Source organism: Grammomys surdaster, unplaced genomic scaffold, assembly GCF_004785775.1.
Source record: "Grammomys surdaster isolate TR1022 unplaced genomic scaffold, NIH_TR_1.0 143, whole genome shotgun sequence".
Lineage (NCBI taxonomy): Eukaryota > Metazoa > Chordata > Mammalia > Rodentia > Muridae > Grammomys > Grammomys surdaster.
This window is the reverse complement of record NW_021604601.1, coordinates 8,318,611-8,335,631: the sequence shown is the minus strand read 5'-3', so window position 1 is coordinate 8,335,631 and position 17,021 is coordinate 8,318,611. Positions and strand designations below refer to the sequence as shown.

Genomic DNA, 17,021 nt, shown 5'->3' with positions numbered 1-17,021 from the left:
ATTAAGAACTCCATTATTTGCTATGGCTTTATGGACACTTCTGCAAAACATTCAAAGGACACACCATTCATTTTAAACACTACAAATTCTTCCAGGGAAATAGAAGAGACAAGTCTGCAATTTACTTACAAAGTGCCACAGACACCAATTCTTCTAAAAGATAATTACAGCTCAATCTCCTTCACAAATACTTGTGTAAGAAACCCAAACAGATGTCAGAAAACTGAATCAATTGTGTGCATGCACACACACTTTTACACACAGACATGCACACTTTTACACACACACACATATACAAAGTATCTTGAGCCTGATTTAATACTCCCAGAAGAGAAGTTCACACACCACAAACACTTTAATCAAGACTGAGAGACCTGGCCTGTCAGTTTCCTCCAACAACACAGTGGGAGACGCTGGGGTACAAAAAGGAAAAAAAAAAAAAGTCAGAAGTTAATTTATATTCTAAAAAATCAAGTATTTTTTAAATGGCAAAACCTATGAAAATCAAGTGACTAGGAAAGAGTACAGTACTTACAAGAGCGTACACCTGTTACCCAGGAAACAGAAAGCAAAGAACTGAGCTCGACACACAAATATACACACACGCGCACACACACCACACATACACACACCACACATACACCACACATATCCATAGAGACATACACAGAACATGCCTCACATACACACATACACACACCACACATATACACAGACACAAAACCTAGAGACACATATACTTTCACACACACACACACCTATACACGGACACACTTACATTATACACACATACACACAGAAACTTTCATACACACAGACACGCACACTCATACACACAGACACATATACTTTCACTCACACAGAGGCACACACTCTCATACACACGATACACATGCATGCACACACAGGCATGCAGATGGTAAGAAAGGGCAATTTTTAAAAGAAAATACAACTTACAACAGCAACAAAAGAGAAAAGGCACAGGGATATCCCTAGTGGGCAGTGCTTCTGAAGAGTGTAAAGGAGGAGTTAAGCTGCCTAAAGGAGTGAGTGGCCACAGGTAGGTGATGCAGTGCAGGTATGATGGACAGCAGGGAAGCAGGGCAACTCCTTCAGCATTCAGTGCTGCAAAGGCACAGTAGTCTCACCACCCACGTCAATCCCATGTCACTTTACTCCCCCTGCCAGCTATAAAAGTATCAAATCACCTAGTTTTCCCCAGGGCCTTGAGGACTGACTCTCCTTCCCTAATCCCTCATACACACCACACCCAGCACTGTCAGCAACCTCCTTCCCAAAACACTACTTGAGTTCCTCAGGCGGGCATCCTCCCTGGCCTATAGCACACGAAGCCTGTAGACCACACTCGGTATCACATGCTCCTGGTCTGCCGTGGCCAGGCTCTACTGCACACACTGTCCTGATTGCTTTTCCACTTTCTTAAGAACTAACTATTCCAAAGAAAAATACATAAAGCAAGAAAAGACACAATAACAATCACAACCAAAACAGACAAATTTACTAGGGAGAAAAAAAAGAGAAAAAAAGCAATGTAAAAGGTTAGGCTAGGCATGTAGGACACGCCTACAGACCCAGCAAGGTAGAAGAAAACGTTGCAGGCCAGTCTGTGCATGTCAAACAGCAAAACATAAGAAAGAATACTTCAGAAATAACACTGAGCACATGCAATGAGCACATACCAAGCAGCAGCAAAAACAAAAGAAACAAACATAAACAAACAAACAAAATACTCTAAGGAAGCCAAACAGAAAAGAACAGGAGTCCAGAGGAAATTCAAACAGCACACATCAGGGAACAGAGCAAATGGCAGAAGGCACCTCTCCAGGCAGCAGATGGGGTGCAGCTGCAAATGTTCTAGATTAAATTAACCATGGCCATCCATAGTGTGGGCAGGCCTCATCCAACTCCTGAGCCAGATTCAAACACACTCAGGTTGTGCGGTTCCACTCTGAGTGCTCCCGCACCAGGCCCTTCTGGGTCTCTCATCCACTCACAAACTTGGGACCTGTCACTGTCCATACTCTCATCCTGGTTGTCTTAAACACTCGTTTGTTTATCTTATGTGCACACACATACTGTAGACCATAGAGAACATGTATGGAGGTCAAGGAAAAGTTCTGGAAGTAACTTCTCTCCTTCCACCAGATGGGTCCTGAGAGATGAACACGAGGCTTAGGGCATGCACCTCTGCCCACCAGTCGTCTCCTTGGTCCCACCACCCTCCACTCCTACAATCAAAAGCAAGAACAAAATAAGGAAAACAGACACACATACACGCACATGCACACACACACGCGCGTGCGCAGGGGATATTTCTGATTCCTGGGGAGCCCACCAAAATGCACAGATTTTTCATAAATCAATTTTAAATCATAAATCAAATTCAAAACCAAAATGAAAGAAATCAAGACAGGAATTTACAGCTCAGGAAAAAGGCTAACAAACTCAGACCCGCAGCTTCACCTCCCAGAAAACCGTGCCTAGCACTGACAACAGTCAGGAAAAGTGCTCACCCATGCACGGTGGGTACATAAGCAGGCATCCTCCCTCCATGGTGGACCACCTGGCAATATCATCTAGAAGAGGACAGACTCCCACCTCCTGACAGAGCTGCCTGGAAAAATTCCCTACAGATACTCTTGTCTGCATCGGACCTGGAGCTTTCACAAGGTATAAGGGCAGCACTGTCGGAAACACCTAGAAACAATGTAAACGGCATTAAAAAGCACTGACTGACTATATTGTGATACATCTATTAAACCCAATAAGGTTGTAAAGGGATGGGAGTAGCTTCGGAAACTCCATCTAGTGTGTGCATGAAGAGTAGCAAGGAGTATACACAGTGTACATTGCATCATCAACTGTGCAAAAGACGGCAGGAGTCACGTACTATGTAATCTCTAATATGAATATATAACATACATATATACATGTACATATGTATCTATAATAGTGAGGTTATTTGGCAAAGTGTGATATGAATGGTGGCATGGCTAGAGTTAACTAAGATGCCAAGAAACTTCTGGGCTTTTTTTTTTTCTTTTAAGATAGTCACTGTATTAAATCTCAAATTAAACTTTAAAAATACTCAGATATTTTATAACTCAAGAGTCAGAACAGTGGTGGCGCACACCTTTAATCCCAGCATTTGGGAGGCAAAGGGAGGCAAATCTCTGAGTTTGAAGCCAGCCTGGTCTACAGAGCAAGTTCCAGTATAGCTACACAGAGAAACTCTGTCTCAAAAACAAACAAAACAAAAATAAAAGAAAATGTAAGAAAAGAGTCCTGACATATTTGGTTTTACTCAGAATGATTTTTAAATGACCATTTTTATAATGGGCCTTTGTGGTTAAAATATACTGTTTCTTATCATACACCTCACTGCATTCAAGTCAATAAACAGTGATAACAGCAAAAGGAAACCCTAAACTAAGTAATTAAAATAGCATTCATTAAAACAGGCCCGGCCTGTGGCATGCTGTCAATATTTAAACATGAAGGATAGTAACTAATTGCCATCTTCTGGAAGCCATCAGTGAACACCTCATGAAGGAAGTACATGTGGAGCGTGGTCCTGAGGAAATGACAGGTACTCAGAGTCCTTAATCAAAGTCATTACGATTGAAAGTCATTTAGGCACATGAGCGTAAGGTGAGCCTGGCCGTCTGCACTAGAGTATCTGGATGAACTGACCGAGCGCCCCACACCCCAATAAGGCTCTGAAAGCCCTCAAAAAGCCGTATCTCTCAAAGCCCAGACGACAGTCACTCTCACCAAAGGGAACTGATAGGAAGTGCTTTAAAATGTTCACACACTGGTGAGAGCCAGATAACTGAAGGTCTGCCCACCCCACTTCCACAAACCCTAGATTGACAGCTCACGTTCTTAAAACATACATATGTAGAAAGGACTATACACCATCTTCACTCTCCTATGGTTTTAATACGCCTTCTTTAAAGTCATAAACTTCCTTACAAGTCTATAATCAAAGTCATGTGGCAATGGACTCCTGCAAATCCCAAAATACACTTTAAAATGCACTCCAGTAAAATTAAGTTCCATGGTGCTGGAGAGACAGCTCAGCAGTTAAGAGCACTTGTTGCTCTTTCCGGACGTGAGCTAGATTCCCGGCACTCACACAAGGTAACTTCAGCTCAAGGCAGGATCCAACTCCTGTAAGGCATAATCATTCCAGTATATATAGCTGTACATACACAATAAGTACAATTAACAGTAATATAAAATGTTGCATGTATAGACTATACATATTTATATACTGACTCTTCATACCATAGAGAAACCCTCAGCAAGTGAGCAGGCCTGTGTATGTAGGTCCTACACATGTACATGATATCCTCATGCTCTCCTGACCACACCCACCCCACAATAGGGGAAGTGCAGAGGACAGGGTGAGCGTGGAAAGAAGCACACTGCTTCACAGGAGGACTGCGTTGCTAACACGCATGTCAGCAACTGGGCTCACTACAAGACTCGGCTCCTCCCAACTGCCCGCTCCACGCAAAGGCAACAGTCTAAAATGAAATGAAACTGAACCATTTCACCAAATGCATATGTATTTCACACAATTTTTTTCAATCATGTAACTACAATAGATGGCCCAATAACAAATATTTATCCATTTCTATGACATTTATGTGTTTGTGTGTGCATACACACATGGAGGTGAGAAGAGGAACTGGGAGAGTCTGATTTCTATCATGTGAGTCCGAGGGAGCAGAGTCTGGGTCATGGGGCTCAGGCAGGTGCCTTTATCTGCTCAGCCATCTTACCAGTCTTCAAAACAAGTATTTACTTAGTCTAATTTCAACCAGAAACTACATGTGTGTGGTGGCACCACACCGTCCCAGAACTCAGGACACCAGTGGCAGGAGGAGGATCAAAGGTCGAGGCCAGAGAACCCCCTCAAAATAGGAGAGGGAAGGGAGGAGCTGGGCAGAAAAGACCCAGAAACTGATTAACATAGTTCAGCAACCACTCTGCTTGTATTTCCCTGTTCTAGAGCTGAAGTGACCCCATGTTGATAAGTGAGTTTCAGGAAAATAACACTCTAAGGCAACCGTGTTTCCATGCTGTAGCATCTAACATCCAAACTAAAAAGGTCAAAAGGCCAACTAGCATGGTCACATGACCTGCAACCCCTTCTGACCAGTCCCCACCAAAGTGGAAAGCATCTTTGGAAAGCTTTTAGAGCACAAATGTGAGATGAGCTGGCACTTCTGTTGCCACCAGTCAGCAACGCAGCTATTGAAAGCGTTCTTCCCAGTCCTCAACCTCTGGTGTAAGAAAGCGGACAAGCGTGGACGAGGGAGGGAGAGAGGGAAGTGCTGGGCCTTGTGGGCAGATCTCTGAGTTAGAAGGACAGCCTGGTTTACATAGTGAGTTCCAGGATAGCCAAGGTATACCCAGAAACTCTGTCTTGAAACACCAAAGGGGAAAAAAAGCACCTCAACCCCCACAATAAAGGGCAGGAGGATTTTCAGAGCACAATCAGCCTCTGAACACAGACCTGTAGGAGAAAACAAGCCCCGGGGCAGCAGCTATGCTTACCTGCTGTGGCTGGTACCTCTGCTGGGTCTGCGGCTGGAGGTACTGTGCCTGGGGCGGGAGGTGCGAGGGCTGTGGCTGCTGGTTGTAATATGGCTGCTGGCCTTGCTGGCAGTAACCACTCACACCTTGCTGTCCATACTGCGGTGGCATCTGTCAGAAAGTCAAATAGAGCAAATGAGGAACTGAGGAGGTGTGGGTAAATGAACTCAAATACGGCTTTGACTCCATCGTGTGAGAGGGTTCTCGATTCAATGCTTTACACCTGTCTTCATTAGATAAACTGACTTTCTGTGTCTGTTCACATACTATCCATGATGTCAATGGTGATATGGGATTGCCTTCAAAATGCTACTTTATCAGGTGTCAAGTATTGATAAGTCATGAAAGTCTATTTAGTGGCAGGGGTTCCTTCCCTGACACTGACATTGAAAATGCTTCTGCTTTGGAAGCCAAGGAAGCATTGTGTTAATTACATCTCCATGCAACAGGCAAACTCCAATGAGTTCACTCGATCCAGGTGAACTCATTCACGTACTGTAGGAAAGTATGCTCCATCACCACGACACAAAACCCCACCATCTTAAACATGCCTCAAAGGCCCAGGTGTAGGAAGCTGGGCCTACTGGGAAGCCTTTGGGCTAGCAGGGCAACCCTTGACCCAAGTCACACTCATCTCGGCTGCAGTAAGAAGGTTCTGTATCACATGCTCCCACCATGAGCTGCTGCCTGTCACAGACCCAGAGCTGCAGGACCAGCCTGTGCCCTCAAAACTGGGAGCCAAAGAAACTGCTTTTCCATTTGAGAGCATTACCTCAGATTCTGACATAGCAATGAAAAGGTAACACATCTATCAAATAATACCACCCTATACGTGTTCGTGGAGGATGCCCGTCTGATAGGAGAGTGGTTTTCTTAGTTGATAGAGCAGGTGAAAACAAAAACTTGTATTACAAATACCAGAGCTAGATCAAGCCAGCAGAAACCAGCCTCTCACCCACTGTTCAAAGGCTGGCCCTCCTTGTGCAGGATTACAGGCCTGACAGTGCTTCCTAGCTTCTTTCAAAGTGATCCCGAGCCCGGAAATCTTTTTGCACCCCCCCCCCAAACCAATCAGGAGAGCAGGAAAGAAAAAGAAAACCAAGAACCAGGCAAGTGAGTGCAGTCAGCTGCTGCAGATGAAGTCATCCTGTTAATGACACCACAATATGGTCCACAAGAGAATTCCAGGAACCTCAGCCCCAGGAGCCCACACACTTCAGAAACCAGAGGACCAGATCCACACTGAAGAGCCAAATTATCTACAAAAACACTGAATGGTCTTTCAATCTAGGCCAATTGTTCAAAACCTCCCTGCTATGACCACTGAAAGTATGGTCAAATAGTTTTTACACAGGCTTTTCATCATGCAGAATGTAGACTGTTACAAGCAGGTGACTTTATAAAAAGATAATAGCACTGCTGAAATCTTTACCTTATTTATTTTACAATTTGATATTTCACAGTGAATGAAGTAAAGCCAAAGAATGTCCATAAACTGCAGCTGCACCTGCTAGAACAGTCCACTCCGGGACAGTGTGCACCCACTCCCACCTATATGTCTCATTCAATTAACTAACGCAGAACATCACGTGGCAACCCTGTGAGACTTGAGGCAGTGAGGACAACACGTCCGGAGTAGAGACGTCTGTAAGGCTCAGGCAACACAGCCAGCAGCTCCCCTAGGAGCTGGGCTCTAACATGTTTACCCCATGGCTTACCGAACCTCTCACACACATACTGAGGGGTTATCTCAGAGAGGGGCGATCATACAGAGACAGCTGTAAAGTTGGGGTACATCACGATTTCACACTAATTCTGGCAGCCAGAAGTTTCATAATCTGGACTCTAGGTAGGTGCCCATACCAAGGCTGCTGTTCCTTACCAAACTATAAGTTGCAATATAACATTACCTACCTAAGTGCTGCTTTAAGAATCAATTTTTCAATATGTTAAGTAATTATCTACTGCTGGAACTGAGGCTCAATTCTTTAATGGTTAACTGGCTTTGTTTTGACTAGTTTAGAAGTGGAACTTTCAAACACCCACTATATGCTTTTTCAGACTTATTAAATGAAATACCACTATTGTGAAACAGACCAACCTAGGAACCCAGGAGCTCACTGTCAGCTTCTCAGTACTTGCCCACCAGGTACTGAGTACTATCCTCCACTCCACCTCAGACTTGTTTTGCCCTGGTGTCCTTCATTGTATTACTTCTGTGCTGCTAAGGCCTGAGAAGCCTATGGGCACTGCTCAAGTGTGTCACAGGGCTAAAGATATCCATGAGAGACATACTGCAAACTCCATGTTGGCTCTTCAGAGTCTTGGGAGACTCAACTGTTGTAACTGCATTTAGGATGAACAAAGACTACCAGACAGTAACACCCATGTGAGACTGAGTACCACGGCACCATGTGCTAAGATCTGGGGCCATAGGCACTTCTGCCTCTGGTGTCACCCTGGCGCAGAGCAGGCAAGTTCACCGCTATTGTCATCGTCATCCTCAGGCTTGATGGACTCATTTTACCATGAGGACAATGTGGCCAGCCTTGGACTGTGTGTCTATTTGCTTCCACAAAGCCATGCCCTTGGCAGAGGACCTCTCAGAAAAGTTATCTGATGAGTAAGTGCTGGCCAATGGGTCAGAGAAACAGCTATCAGCATGTGAAATTTAAACTCGTCAAATGCAGTCACCTGTGCTGAGCACCAGGCCTGTGCCCAGGTTCACTCTATCCAGTGGGAAGTCAGCATCGCACCAACACCCGGACCTGCTAGCCAGTCATTATTGCAAACACATGCCTTGTGCTTCCAGTCCATGGCTACTCTACAGAGTCTCACAAACGAAGCTAATGGGAAATCTCCAGAAAATATCTGGGACCCAATGCTTTCTCATGACTTTTAAAAAGAATCTATTTCACTAATTTCTAGACACTTCTACACTTGAAAATAGCAACTTCTCTTGTAAAAGCGGAATGTTTCCAAGTATTCTATTGGAAAAGGAAGATGTGCCTGAAGGTGATGTACCTTCAAGTGTTCTTGCCAGGAAACTATCCCTATAAGGGACACGAATCTCAGTCTGTGTCACTAGGGCACACTGGCCCCCATGTTTCTCTTCACCATGCCCTGGCCTTTCTGCTAATACTCCAAAATTAATGAACCATCCAGGCTTTCCTTCTCCTTCTCTATCACTGACCTCATGACCCAGAAGGTCCCCATATATAAGCAGCTATGACACATTATGTGGCTCTGCAGGCCCTGTCCCAATTATCAGGAAGAAGCACTCTTAACTGGCATGAGAGGCAAACAGGAAAAACCAACCATTATAATTCACAACTGAGTTTTATATTATGGTGAGAAAGGCGGCGTAAAACACACACGACACTGTCAAAACATACATTTCAAAATCTTTCAAATCTAAAAATACTGTGTTAAGTCAAAAAGAAAGCAAAAAAAGGTTACAGTGGTATCAGGCCATTTGTATCTGGTGTGTATTAGTTATGAACTCACATACTTAACGGTACAAAAGCATCCATCAAAAAGGAAATAGCTGCCACCTCCTGTGGAGGGAAGGGGTAGAAGTTCAGCCTTTCCAAAAGAGATGTGAGGCAGAGAGGCTATCTCAGGAGTGTCTACCTAGCAGGCATGGGACCTAGGTTCTGTTACTAGTGGAAGAGAACAGAGGGAAAGAAAGGGAGACAGGATAAATGCTGGGCTCCAGGATGAAGATGAGTGAGTGGAGCTTGAAGGGGGAAAGAAGGGATACAGATGTGGTAAAATGCATAATCTCACTGTAGTTACATGAAATACCTGTTTCCATGCACTTCTGATCTTGTTCTTATGCTTTTAAATTCCTAATTTTACATTTTAAAATCAAGATCTTGCCTCCAACTAGTACCCTTTGATCCCTAAAAGGAAAGGACACAGGGACAACATACTCAGGTTGGAAAACCTAGGATGGTCCTGGAGCCCTCCAGAAAGGATTAGCCTGGGGCAGGGCTCCTCTGCGGCCTCATCCACTAACCGGAGTCCTAGGGGCTGCTAAATCTCAGGCCAGCATTTTCCTGTGTCTCCTACACAAGATACCAATCCTTCAAGGAACCTCAGGAAATCAGCTCTAAGGTGAACATAGTTTATAAAACAGATAGGCTGTAAAAACAAAGCTGTAACAGGAGCACACTGAAGGAACCAGAAATCCTTACAAAGGTTAGAGCCTGTCACCCTGATCAAGGACCTCACACAGCCACCGCAGAGGGTCACACCTCAAAGGCCTAAGACAGAGCTCAGTGAGGAACATCCACTGGCTGAACCTCCCAGAACACCCATTAGATACCACAGCCTTGATCCTCCAGTCAGCCTTGACCCTAAGCTAACAAGAGTCCAGACTAACTGCCCCCAAAGCAGCTTGTGAAACACCTAAAAGAACTCTGACAGCCCAAACTCACGTGAGCTTCGGCACGCTAACACAGACACTGCCCAGCTTCTGCTGAGGACACCTTGCCTTGGCACACCTGAATCCACTCACTCCTTCAGTTCATACGTGCTCCTGCAGAAAGACAGCTCACTAGCAGACAGAAAACTTAAGACTGTCCCAGACCTATCACCAACAAAAGCAGTATGCTTAAAACCCATTCCCACTTCTGACATGTAAACAAGCTCATTAGTGAGGTCTGAGGTGAGTGAGCTCCCCTGAATTCCCTCACTGCACACACATCCGCTCTCCCATGCTAAGATGTGCACAAGACTTGCATGCTGAGGAGGTCGCTGTGCAGTGACAGTCTCTTCAGGCTGCTGTACGACTGTCAGCACGGCCTGTCCTAGCTTGCCTGCTACTGCTGGGATTACCATCATGAATATAAGCAATGAGGATGGGGGTTGTTTACTGACCATAGTCAATCAGGAAGGATGGCAGGGCAGGAACCTGGAGGCAGGAACTGAAGCGGAGGACACACAGGAACACTGCGGGCTTGCCCCCCACAGCTCACTCAACTTGCTTTTTAACACAACCCAGGACCACCTAGGTGCTCCGGGTGGAACCACCCCCAGTGGGTTGGGCCCTACCACCTCAATCACTAATCATGAAAATGCCTCACGGCCTACTCCTAGGGAGGCATTGTCTCAGTTGAAGTTCCTTCTTCCCAAATGATACCAGCTGTGTCAAGTTAACAAAACAAACCAGGCAACACACCGTCCATCCCAACACACCGTCCATCTCCAGACTACCCCATTCAACCACGACTCCTGCTTTTCCACTCCTGCCCCTGCAGTCACCACTCTACACTCACCTCTGCCAGCCTGGTTACACTTGCTTCTGTCAAGGGAGTGGAAACACACTGGTGTGCATTAGTGGCTGGCTTATCTCACTTCTGGTCAGGGTTCTAAATGCCACTGTATGTCTACAATGCAGTTTATCCATAAACACTTGGGTTGCTCCCCGTCAGTGGGCTTGATGCATGGTGCTGTTCTGAACAAGGCCTTGAAAGCATCTAAACCCTATTTCCACTTCCTCAGGTGCATCCAGAAGTGGACTAGAGCCTCTGACGATGCTTGGTTTAAAATCCTTAGGCCCTGCATGTTGTTGCACACAGTGCTGGAACTGTTTCACATCTCCACAAGCCCAGGAACAACCATCCTAGTGAGTGCCACTCACTGTGCTTTCCCTGGTAACCAAAGCTGCTGGGCATGTCACTTCGGCTGCCTAGCTGCTGAGCTTCCAGCGGAAACACTTCCTCCTTGCTGTGTTCCCTTGTTGGTGTGGCTTCTAGGAGCATCTGAAGCTTCATCAGACACTTTCTATCTGTGTTTCTGCCGCTTACTTTCTCCCTGCCCCTAAGTTTTCATTTTTCGATTTTGTTGTTGTGGCCTACGCTTTCATGGCCATGACAGTGCTCTTCCAGAAGGTCACGACTTTCCTAGCCTGAAGCTTCTTTCTTACATCTAGGTCTGTCATCCACTAAGAGTTCAGTTTTGAAAACGGGTATTTCAGTCAGGTGCGGAGTACAATTTCAGCCTCTGAAAAGCTGCTGTGCCTGTTGCTCTTTGGCTCTAAGAAGAACAGTGCAGCATTTGCACCTTAAGAGAAACAGTAGAATACTAAATGCAGGCACACTCATTGAACCTATGTGTGAGGTCCAGCAGATCACAGAAACCACACTAACAGCCATAGGACAGGCGAGACTAAAGAGGACACAGAGAGCTTTCTAGAAATGATAAAAAATAGTCTTAATTTGTAGATAGTTTCATGAATACTTGGACATTTGTCAAAACCCATCAAGTTGTATATAAATTAAAACCTGGGCATTATAATGTATATAAATTATACCTTAAAATATTGCTATATCTAATAGAGAAAGGAGATCAAGACTGTTGGCCACACTGTCACTAATCCATAAGGCATTTTAATACTCATATTTAACATATCCAAGCTAGGTGCCTAATGGTTGTTTCTCAGGTTTTTGCTTAACATAAGAAAAAAAAAAAGAGCAACTGGGCATACTGAAATAATTATGACTTCTAGTCAAATAAAAAAGCAAACCTCTAAGCTAGGTCACAGTGTATATAGAAGCAACATCTTTTTTCCTTGAATTCTGTCTCTAGGTATTTATCTTAAAGGAAAAAAATGAACCAACTAAGCAAACATTTGCACAGCTGGGCATTTAATTCTGCACGCTGAAAATGTGGAAATCAAATGTCCATCAGCAACAGACTCGCTGAAGGCAGGAGGCGTCAAAGTATGACAGAGCCACTACGGCCACTGGTTCCCAGGACAGACCTTGTGAGGAGCCTGTCCATGCACCTCTGATCCAGAACTTAAGGGCCACAAGCTGCCGAGCAATAAACAGTATAAAGAGTGACTTATCTACAGACTACACCAATGTTATCAAACCCTTAGTCTGGTTAAAGTCTTTTAATGACTAGAACAGAATGCACTTCTTTTCTGGTTATTTACTACTGCTGTCTGATGAGAGTCAACAAAAAATACACGGTAACAATGCACCTTTCATAGCAGAAATCACTGTGATTTGTTCTTCAGTAGGCTCTTCCAGGTAAAATCTACACAATTGAAAAAACTCATAGGAAAAAAACCCAAAAACCAAAAATCCTTAAGTTCAACAGCTCCACTCAAGTGAGGCAAATTCTGCTGGCTTCTGAGTTCACAGAAATATCAAATATTTCCCGTACATGAGAGAAACAGCAAGACATTCGGATACTCAGCTGACGCATGGTGAACCAGGGGCAAGGGTGAGTGCTGAGGCCAACAGGCCCACCCTACAGGAGGCTGCAGGAAGAAGGCAAGTGGCTCCTTCCATGGCTGTTTAATCCAAGTCCTCAGACAAGATGCATCAGAGCTTTTTCCTCCACGTTTTATTTTAAAAGAGGACAGGAGAGAGAGAGAGTGCGCACACCTGTCCTTAGCTCCGCTAAAGAGAAACCACTCCACAACTTCCTCAAACCAGTTCCTCAGGCTGGAAAAATAAGCCGTCAACAAATGAGCACTGCGTTCAGCATGCGCGCTGTGCACACGCACATGAGCCAAGGCTCTCCTACCGTACTCCACCTCTCTAAGGAACAGGGCACACACACACACACACACACACACCACACACACACACACACACACACACACACACAGGACGGGGGAGATAGAGGGAGAGAGACAGGGGTGGGAGAGGGAGACATACAGACGCACACATAAAGACACACACAACACAGAGCCTGGGCTAAGAAAGAGTTGGCAAGGCATTCCAGGGTCACTTCAGGGTGAGAGCACAGCCTTACCCTGGATTCAGTAGGTGGCAGTGCACAGGAGCTCCAGGTGCCTCAGGCTTCTGTGGACCCCACCCCAACTCCTGTTCCCCGGTTCCCAGCAGGTTCACCTACACCACAAACACAGCTGCTTATTCAGACTCAAAAACAAAAACAAGCAAGCCCCCCCCCCAAAAAAAAAAGCAAAACCAAGCCTGGAATGATTTAGCAAACCAACACCCTTCTACTTCCCCACCAAGAAAAGTAGGCTTTTCACTTAGTAACATAGATTTACATTTTAATTTGTAAAACAATGAAAAGTTCTCATTTGTTACTAGCAACAGCCTTTTTTTTTAATGGTGAATTTGTTACTAAACGTTCTTGGTGAGGTACACTCAATAGAGAATTTTTCAGATAAAAACAAAATACCAGGCATCATTATACTGCCTGGGTTTCATTACAGTTAGTTATTCATGGGCAACAAAATCTCACAGCTTACTCTAGGTCTGACTGCTTTCTATTTAGCAAATCACGGCACAAATGAACAAGAAGTCAGAGCAATGCTCTTCCTATCGAACATTCTTTACGGCTATGGGAACTAAATGATAGTGTGTCTTGTGACCTCAATTTCCAGGAGTCAGGAATCTGTCCAGAACAGCCTTTATTTATTCTTAATAAGCATTATGAATCTATTATCCATGAACTGATTTAGATTCTTCTTATATTCATTTGTGTATCGGGCCTATGCTACTTCTTTAGGACAGCGATTCTGCAACATTATCATCCATTTACAAAGTGGTAAATCTTTTAATTTTCATAAAATTAACTCTGTCAAGCTTCATGGAGTGTGCCCTGTCTCTCATGCGGCTTAGATTAATAAATGTATGGTCAAACAAGAAAGGCCAATGCCCTTCCTTTACCAGATCAGACTCCTGCCCTCTACAGCCCTCTGGCAGTACTTCCGAAGGGTCAGTCTTTACAGCTGCTAAAATAGCATAAACAATTCCAAAGGCAAAATGCTCCAGGCTGGATGCAAGAGTGGGACGCCCCTCCATGTTACCTTTAAAAGGAGTCCTCCACCAACACTGCAGTCTCTCCTCTACCACCTCAGTGTACGAGGTCCAGCTTCTGCTGGGTGTCAGCCAAGAAAAGGCTTATATTTAAGAATTCATAAAACACAGACCTTCACTGACTCTAGTGAAACCCGTTCCATTACAACCCAGATTGAACAAGTTTCACTGTGTACAAAGTTAACATTCAAGTGTATAATTAGAGTTTTAAGTTCCTACATATGTATGAACATGTATGTTCATGCATACATATGTAGTTTTACACTCAAGGACCCTAATCATCCCAAGCATCCACCAAGGATATTCAACACATGGTCTATAAAGTCTACAGATAAAATCCGAGCACAAAAGGAAGAATACCCTGCTTTAGAGATAAAGTAGACGTGTAACACGGGGCAATGAATTTTACTCTAAACACTTTAGTTCTGAGAGACTGTTCTTTCCTACTTGTGTGATTTTGGCATGGCAGGGGAAAGCAAGATTACCAACTCATACTGCCTGCTGGGGAAGACCACACCCAGAGGAGAGCAGTCTACAATCTCCCATAATCCACTGATGAGCCTTATTTATAAAGTAACATTAGCTGGAAGATTTTGACAGTAAAAAGAGCCATGCCGAGGGGAAGCTCTGACATTTCTGCTACCGAATTTTTTCAGTAAAACCCTTTACAACAGGAGCTTAGAAGTATTCTCCCCCTCCCCAAACATGGGCAGTCATTTTGACAATGCATGAACATGGATCCACAAAGCTCATCTCCCATAGAAGTCATCACGTGGACAGAATGCAAACACTCCCAGAAGCAGCACCTCCTCAGCAGAAGTGACCAGAAAATAGAAGGGCCTGTGCTGCCTGCTCATGAGAATTTGCTTATCTCCATCCAAGAAAGTGCAGGCTGCAGAAGGCACACAGATGAGCTCATTTACTCAGAATGAAGGCATCTTACTGGAGAGCTTTCTTATTATTGTCAAAACTCTAGCATTCTGTAGATACTTCAGAATCTATAAAGCAGGATGTTTTAGTGAGAAAAAAAAGTAGAAAATCCCAAGTGAAAGCTGTGTAACAACACTCTGCACACACCCAAGACCAGCAGAGCATTCTGGGAGGACTTTACAATGAGAGCCAGGCTGCACTTGCCCACAGGCACATGGGAAGACTTCACTCGCTGCACTAAGAATCCAAAAGTCTGTGACCATGCGGGGGCTACAGGGGAGCCATGTGCCTACCTGCCCTCCTGGCAGAGATTCCACAGTTACACAGACAGAAGGAGGAGTAGAGAGCTTTTCCAGTTTCCTATGTAAGCCTAGCTGCCAACATGGATGTGCCAACGGGGAATTTCTGGGAATTTTCAAGAGATAACCTTTGCTGAAGCTGCAATGTCAGCCTTGTAGCTGCAGGATGGGATCGCGTGCAAGGAATATTCAATTAAAAGGGCTGCTCTCTCTGAGGTAACTAGTGAGGAGAGCTGGAGATACAGAAAGCACTGATTTTACAAGAGCCAATGGAGACAGCAGCAGGCACCTTCTTATCCAGGAGGGAAGGAAGCAAGGGAATGGGAGGAGAAACACAGTCATGCAGATCATATGCTGCTGCCTTCAGGATTTTAGGTCACAGGGGCAAAGGGTGTGTGGGTGTGGGTGTGTGTGTGTGTGTGTGTGTGTGTGTAGATATAACTTTGTTTACATATGTATATGTATTATACAAGTGGGTATGTATGTATGTACCCCTGTATGTGGGAATGTGAGTGGTTTTTAGATACAGTCTTTGAAGTTGTTCCATGTTTTCTATTTTTTAGATGATACAAAAAATTATATAATTACAGAGTGCCATTTGATGTCGCTTTTAATGTTGTTGATGATGTTGTTTTATGGGAGATCTGAAGGTGGGGGTCCCATGACTGCAGCCTACAGCTTACTGAGGGTAAGTAAGGGCTGTAATCTCTATGTCCTTTTTAACCACCTCTGTGCTCCTGAAAAGAGGCAGATAGGTACACTAGTAAAGACACCATTAAAATCACAAAGGAGGAGGAGGAGGAGGAGGAGGAGGAGGAGGAGGAGGAAGAGGAGGAAGAGGAGGAGGAGGAAGAGGAGAAGAAAGAGGAAAGAGGAGGAGTATACCACCTCAAAATTGATAAATCCAAAACCTACCGTTTGAAACATGTGTCTTTTAAAAGTACACTATCTAAGGATGTCGCAGTCTAAGACTAAGGATATGCGCGTTTGTAACCTGCCACTTGGCTGAAATGCTAGACACGGTGAGCAGATGCATTCGTGGAAAGACTCAGCAGCACAGGGATAATCATGAGAAGACCCAGACTGGCCCCAAGCTTGTCTGCTCCTCTAGCCTGGGAATGAAGCAGCCTGCAGGGTGAGTGCAGGCAGGGCTCCGGACATCAGAGTGAGGCAACATGGAGCCGCAGGAGGTGGCTGGGGCTCAGTCTGGGGCTGAGTGGGAGAAGAAGGTGGTAGAGTGGACAGGAGCCCTGGCTCTGGGAGTTGAGAGATGAAGGAGGAAAGAAAGGAAGGAAGGAAGGAAGGAAGGAAGGAAGGAAGGAAGGAAGGAAGGAAGGAAGGAAGGAAGGAA

The 17,021-nt window shown here is 44.8% G+C and overlaps 1 protein-coding gene across 1 annotated transcript in view; it reads right to left on the bottom strand.

Annotated features, from left to right (window-relative positions):
• Positions 1–17,021, bottom strand: part of Arid1b (AT-rich interaction domain 1B) — a 311,078-nt gene that overhangs the window by 241,181 nt on the left and 52,876 nt on the right. The window contains exon 2 of the mRNA XM_028764351.1: positions 5,590–5,739. Within this exon, the coding sequence (XP_028620184.1) occupies positions 5,590–5,739 (150 nt within the window). The remainder of the gene's footprint in view (positions 1–5,589; positions 5,740–17,021) is intronic.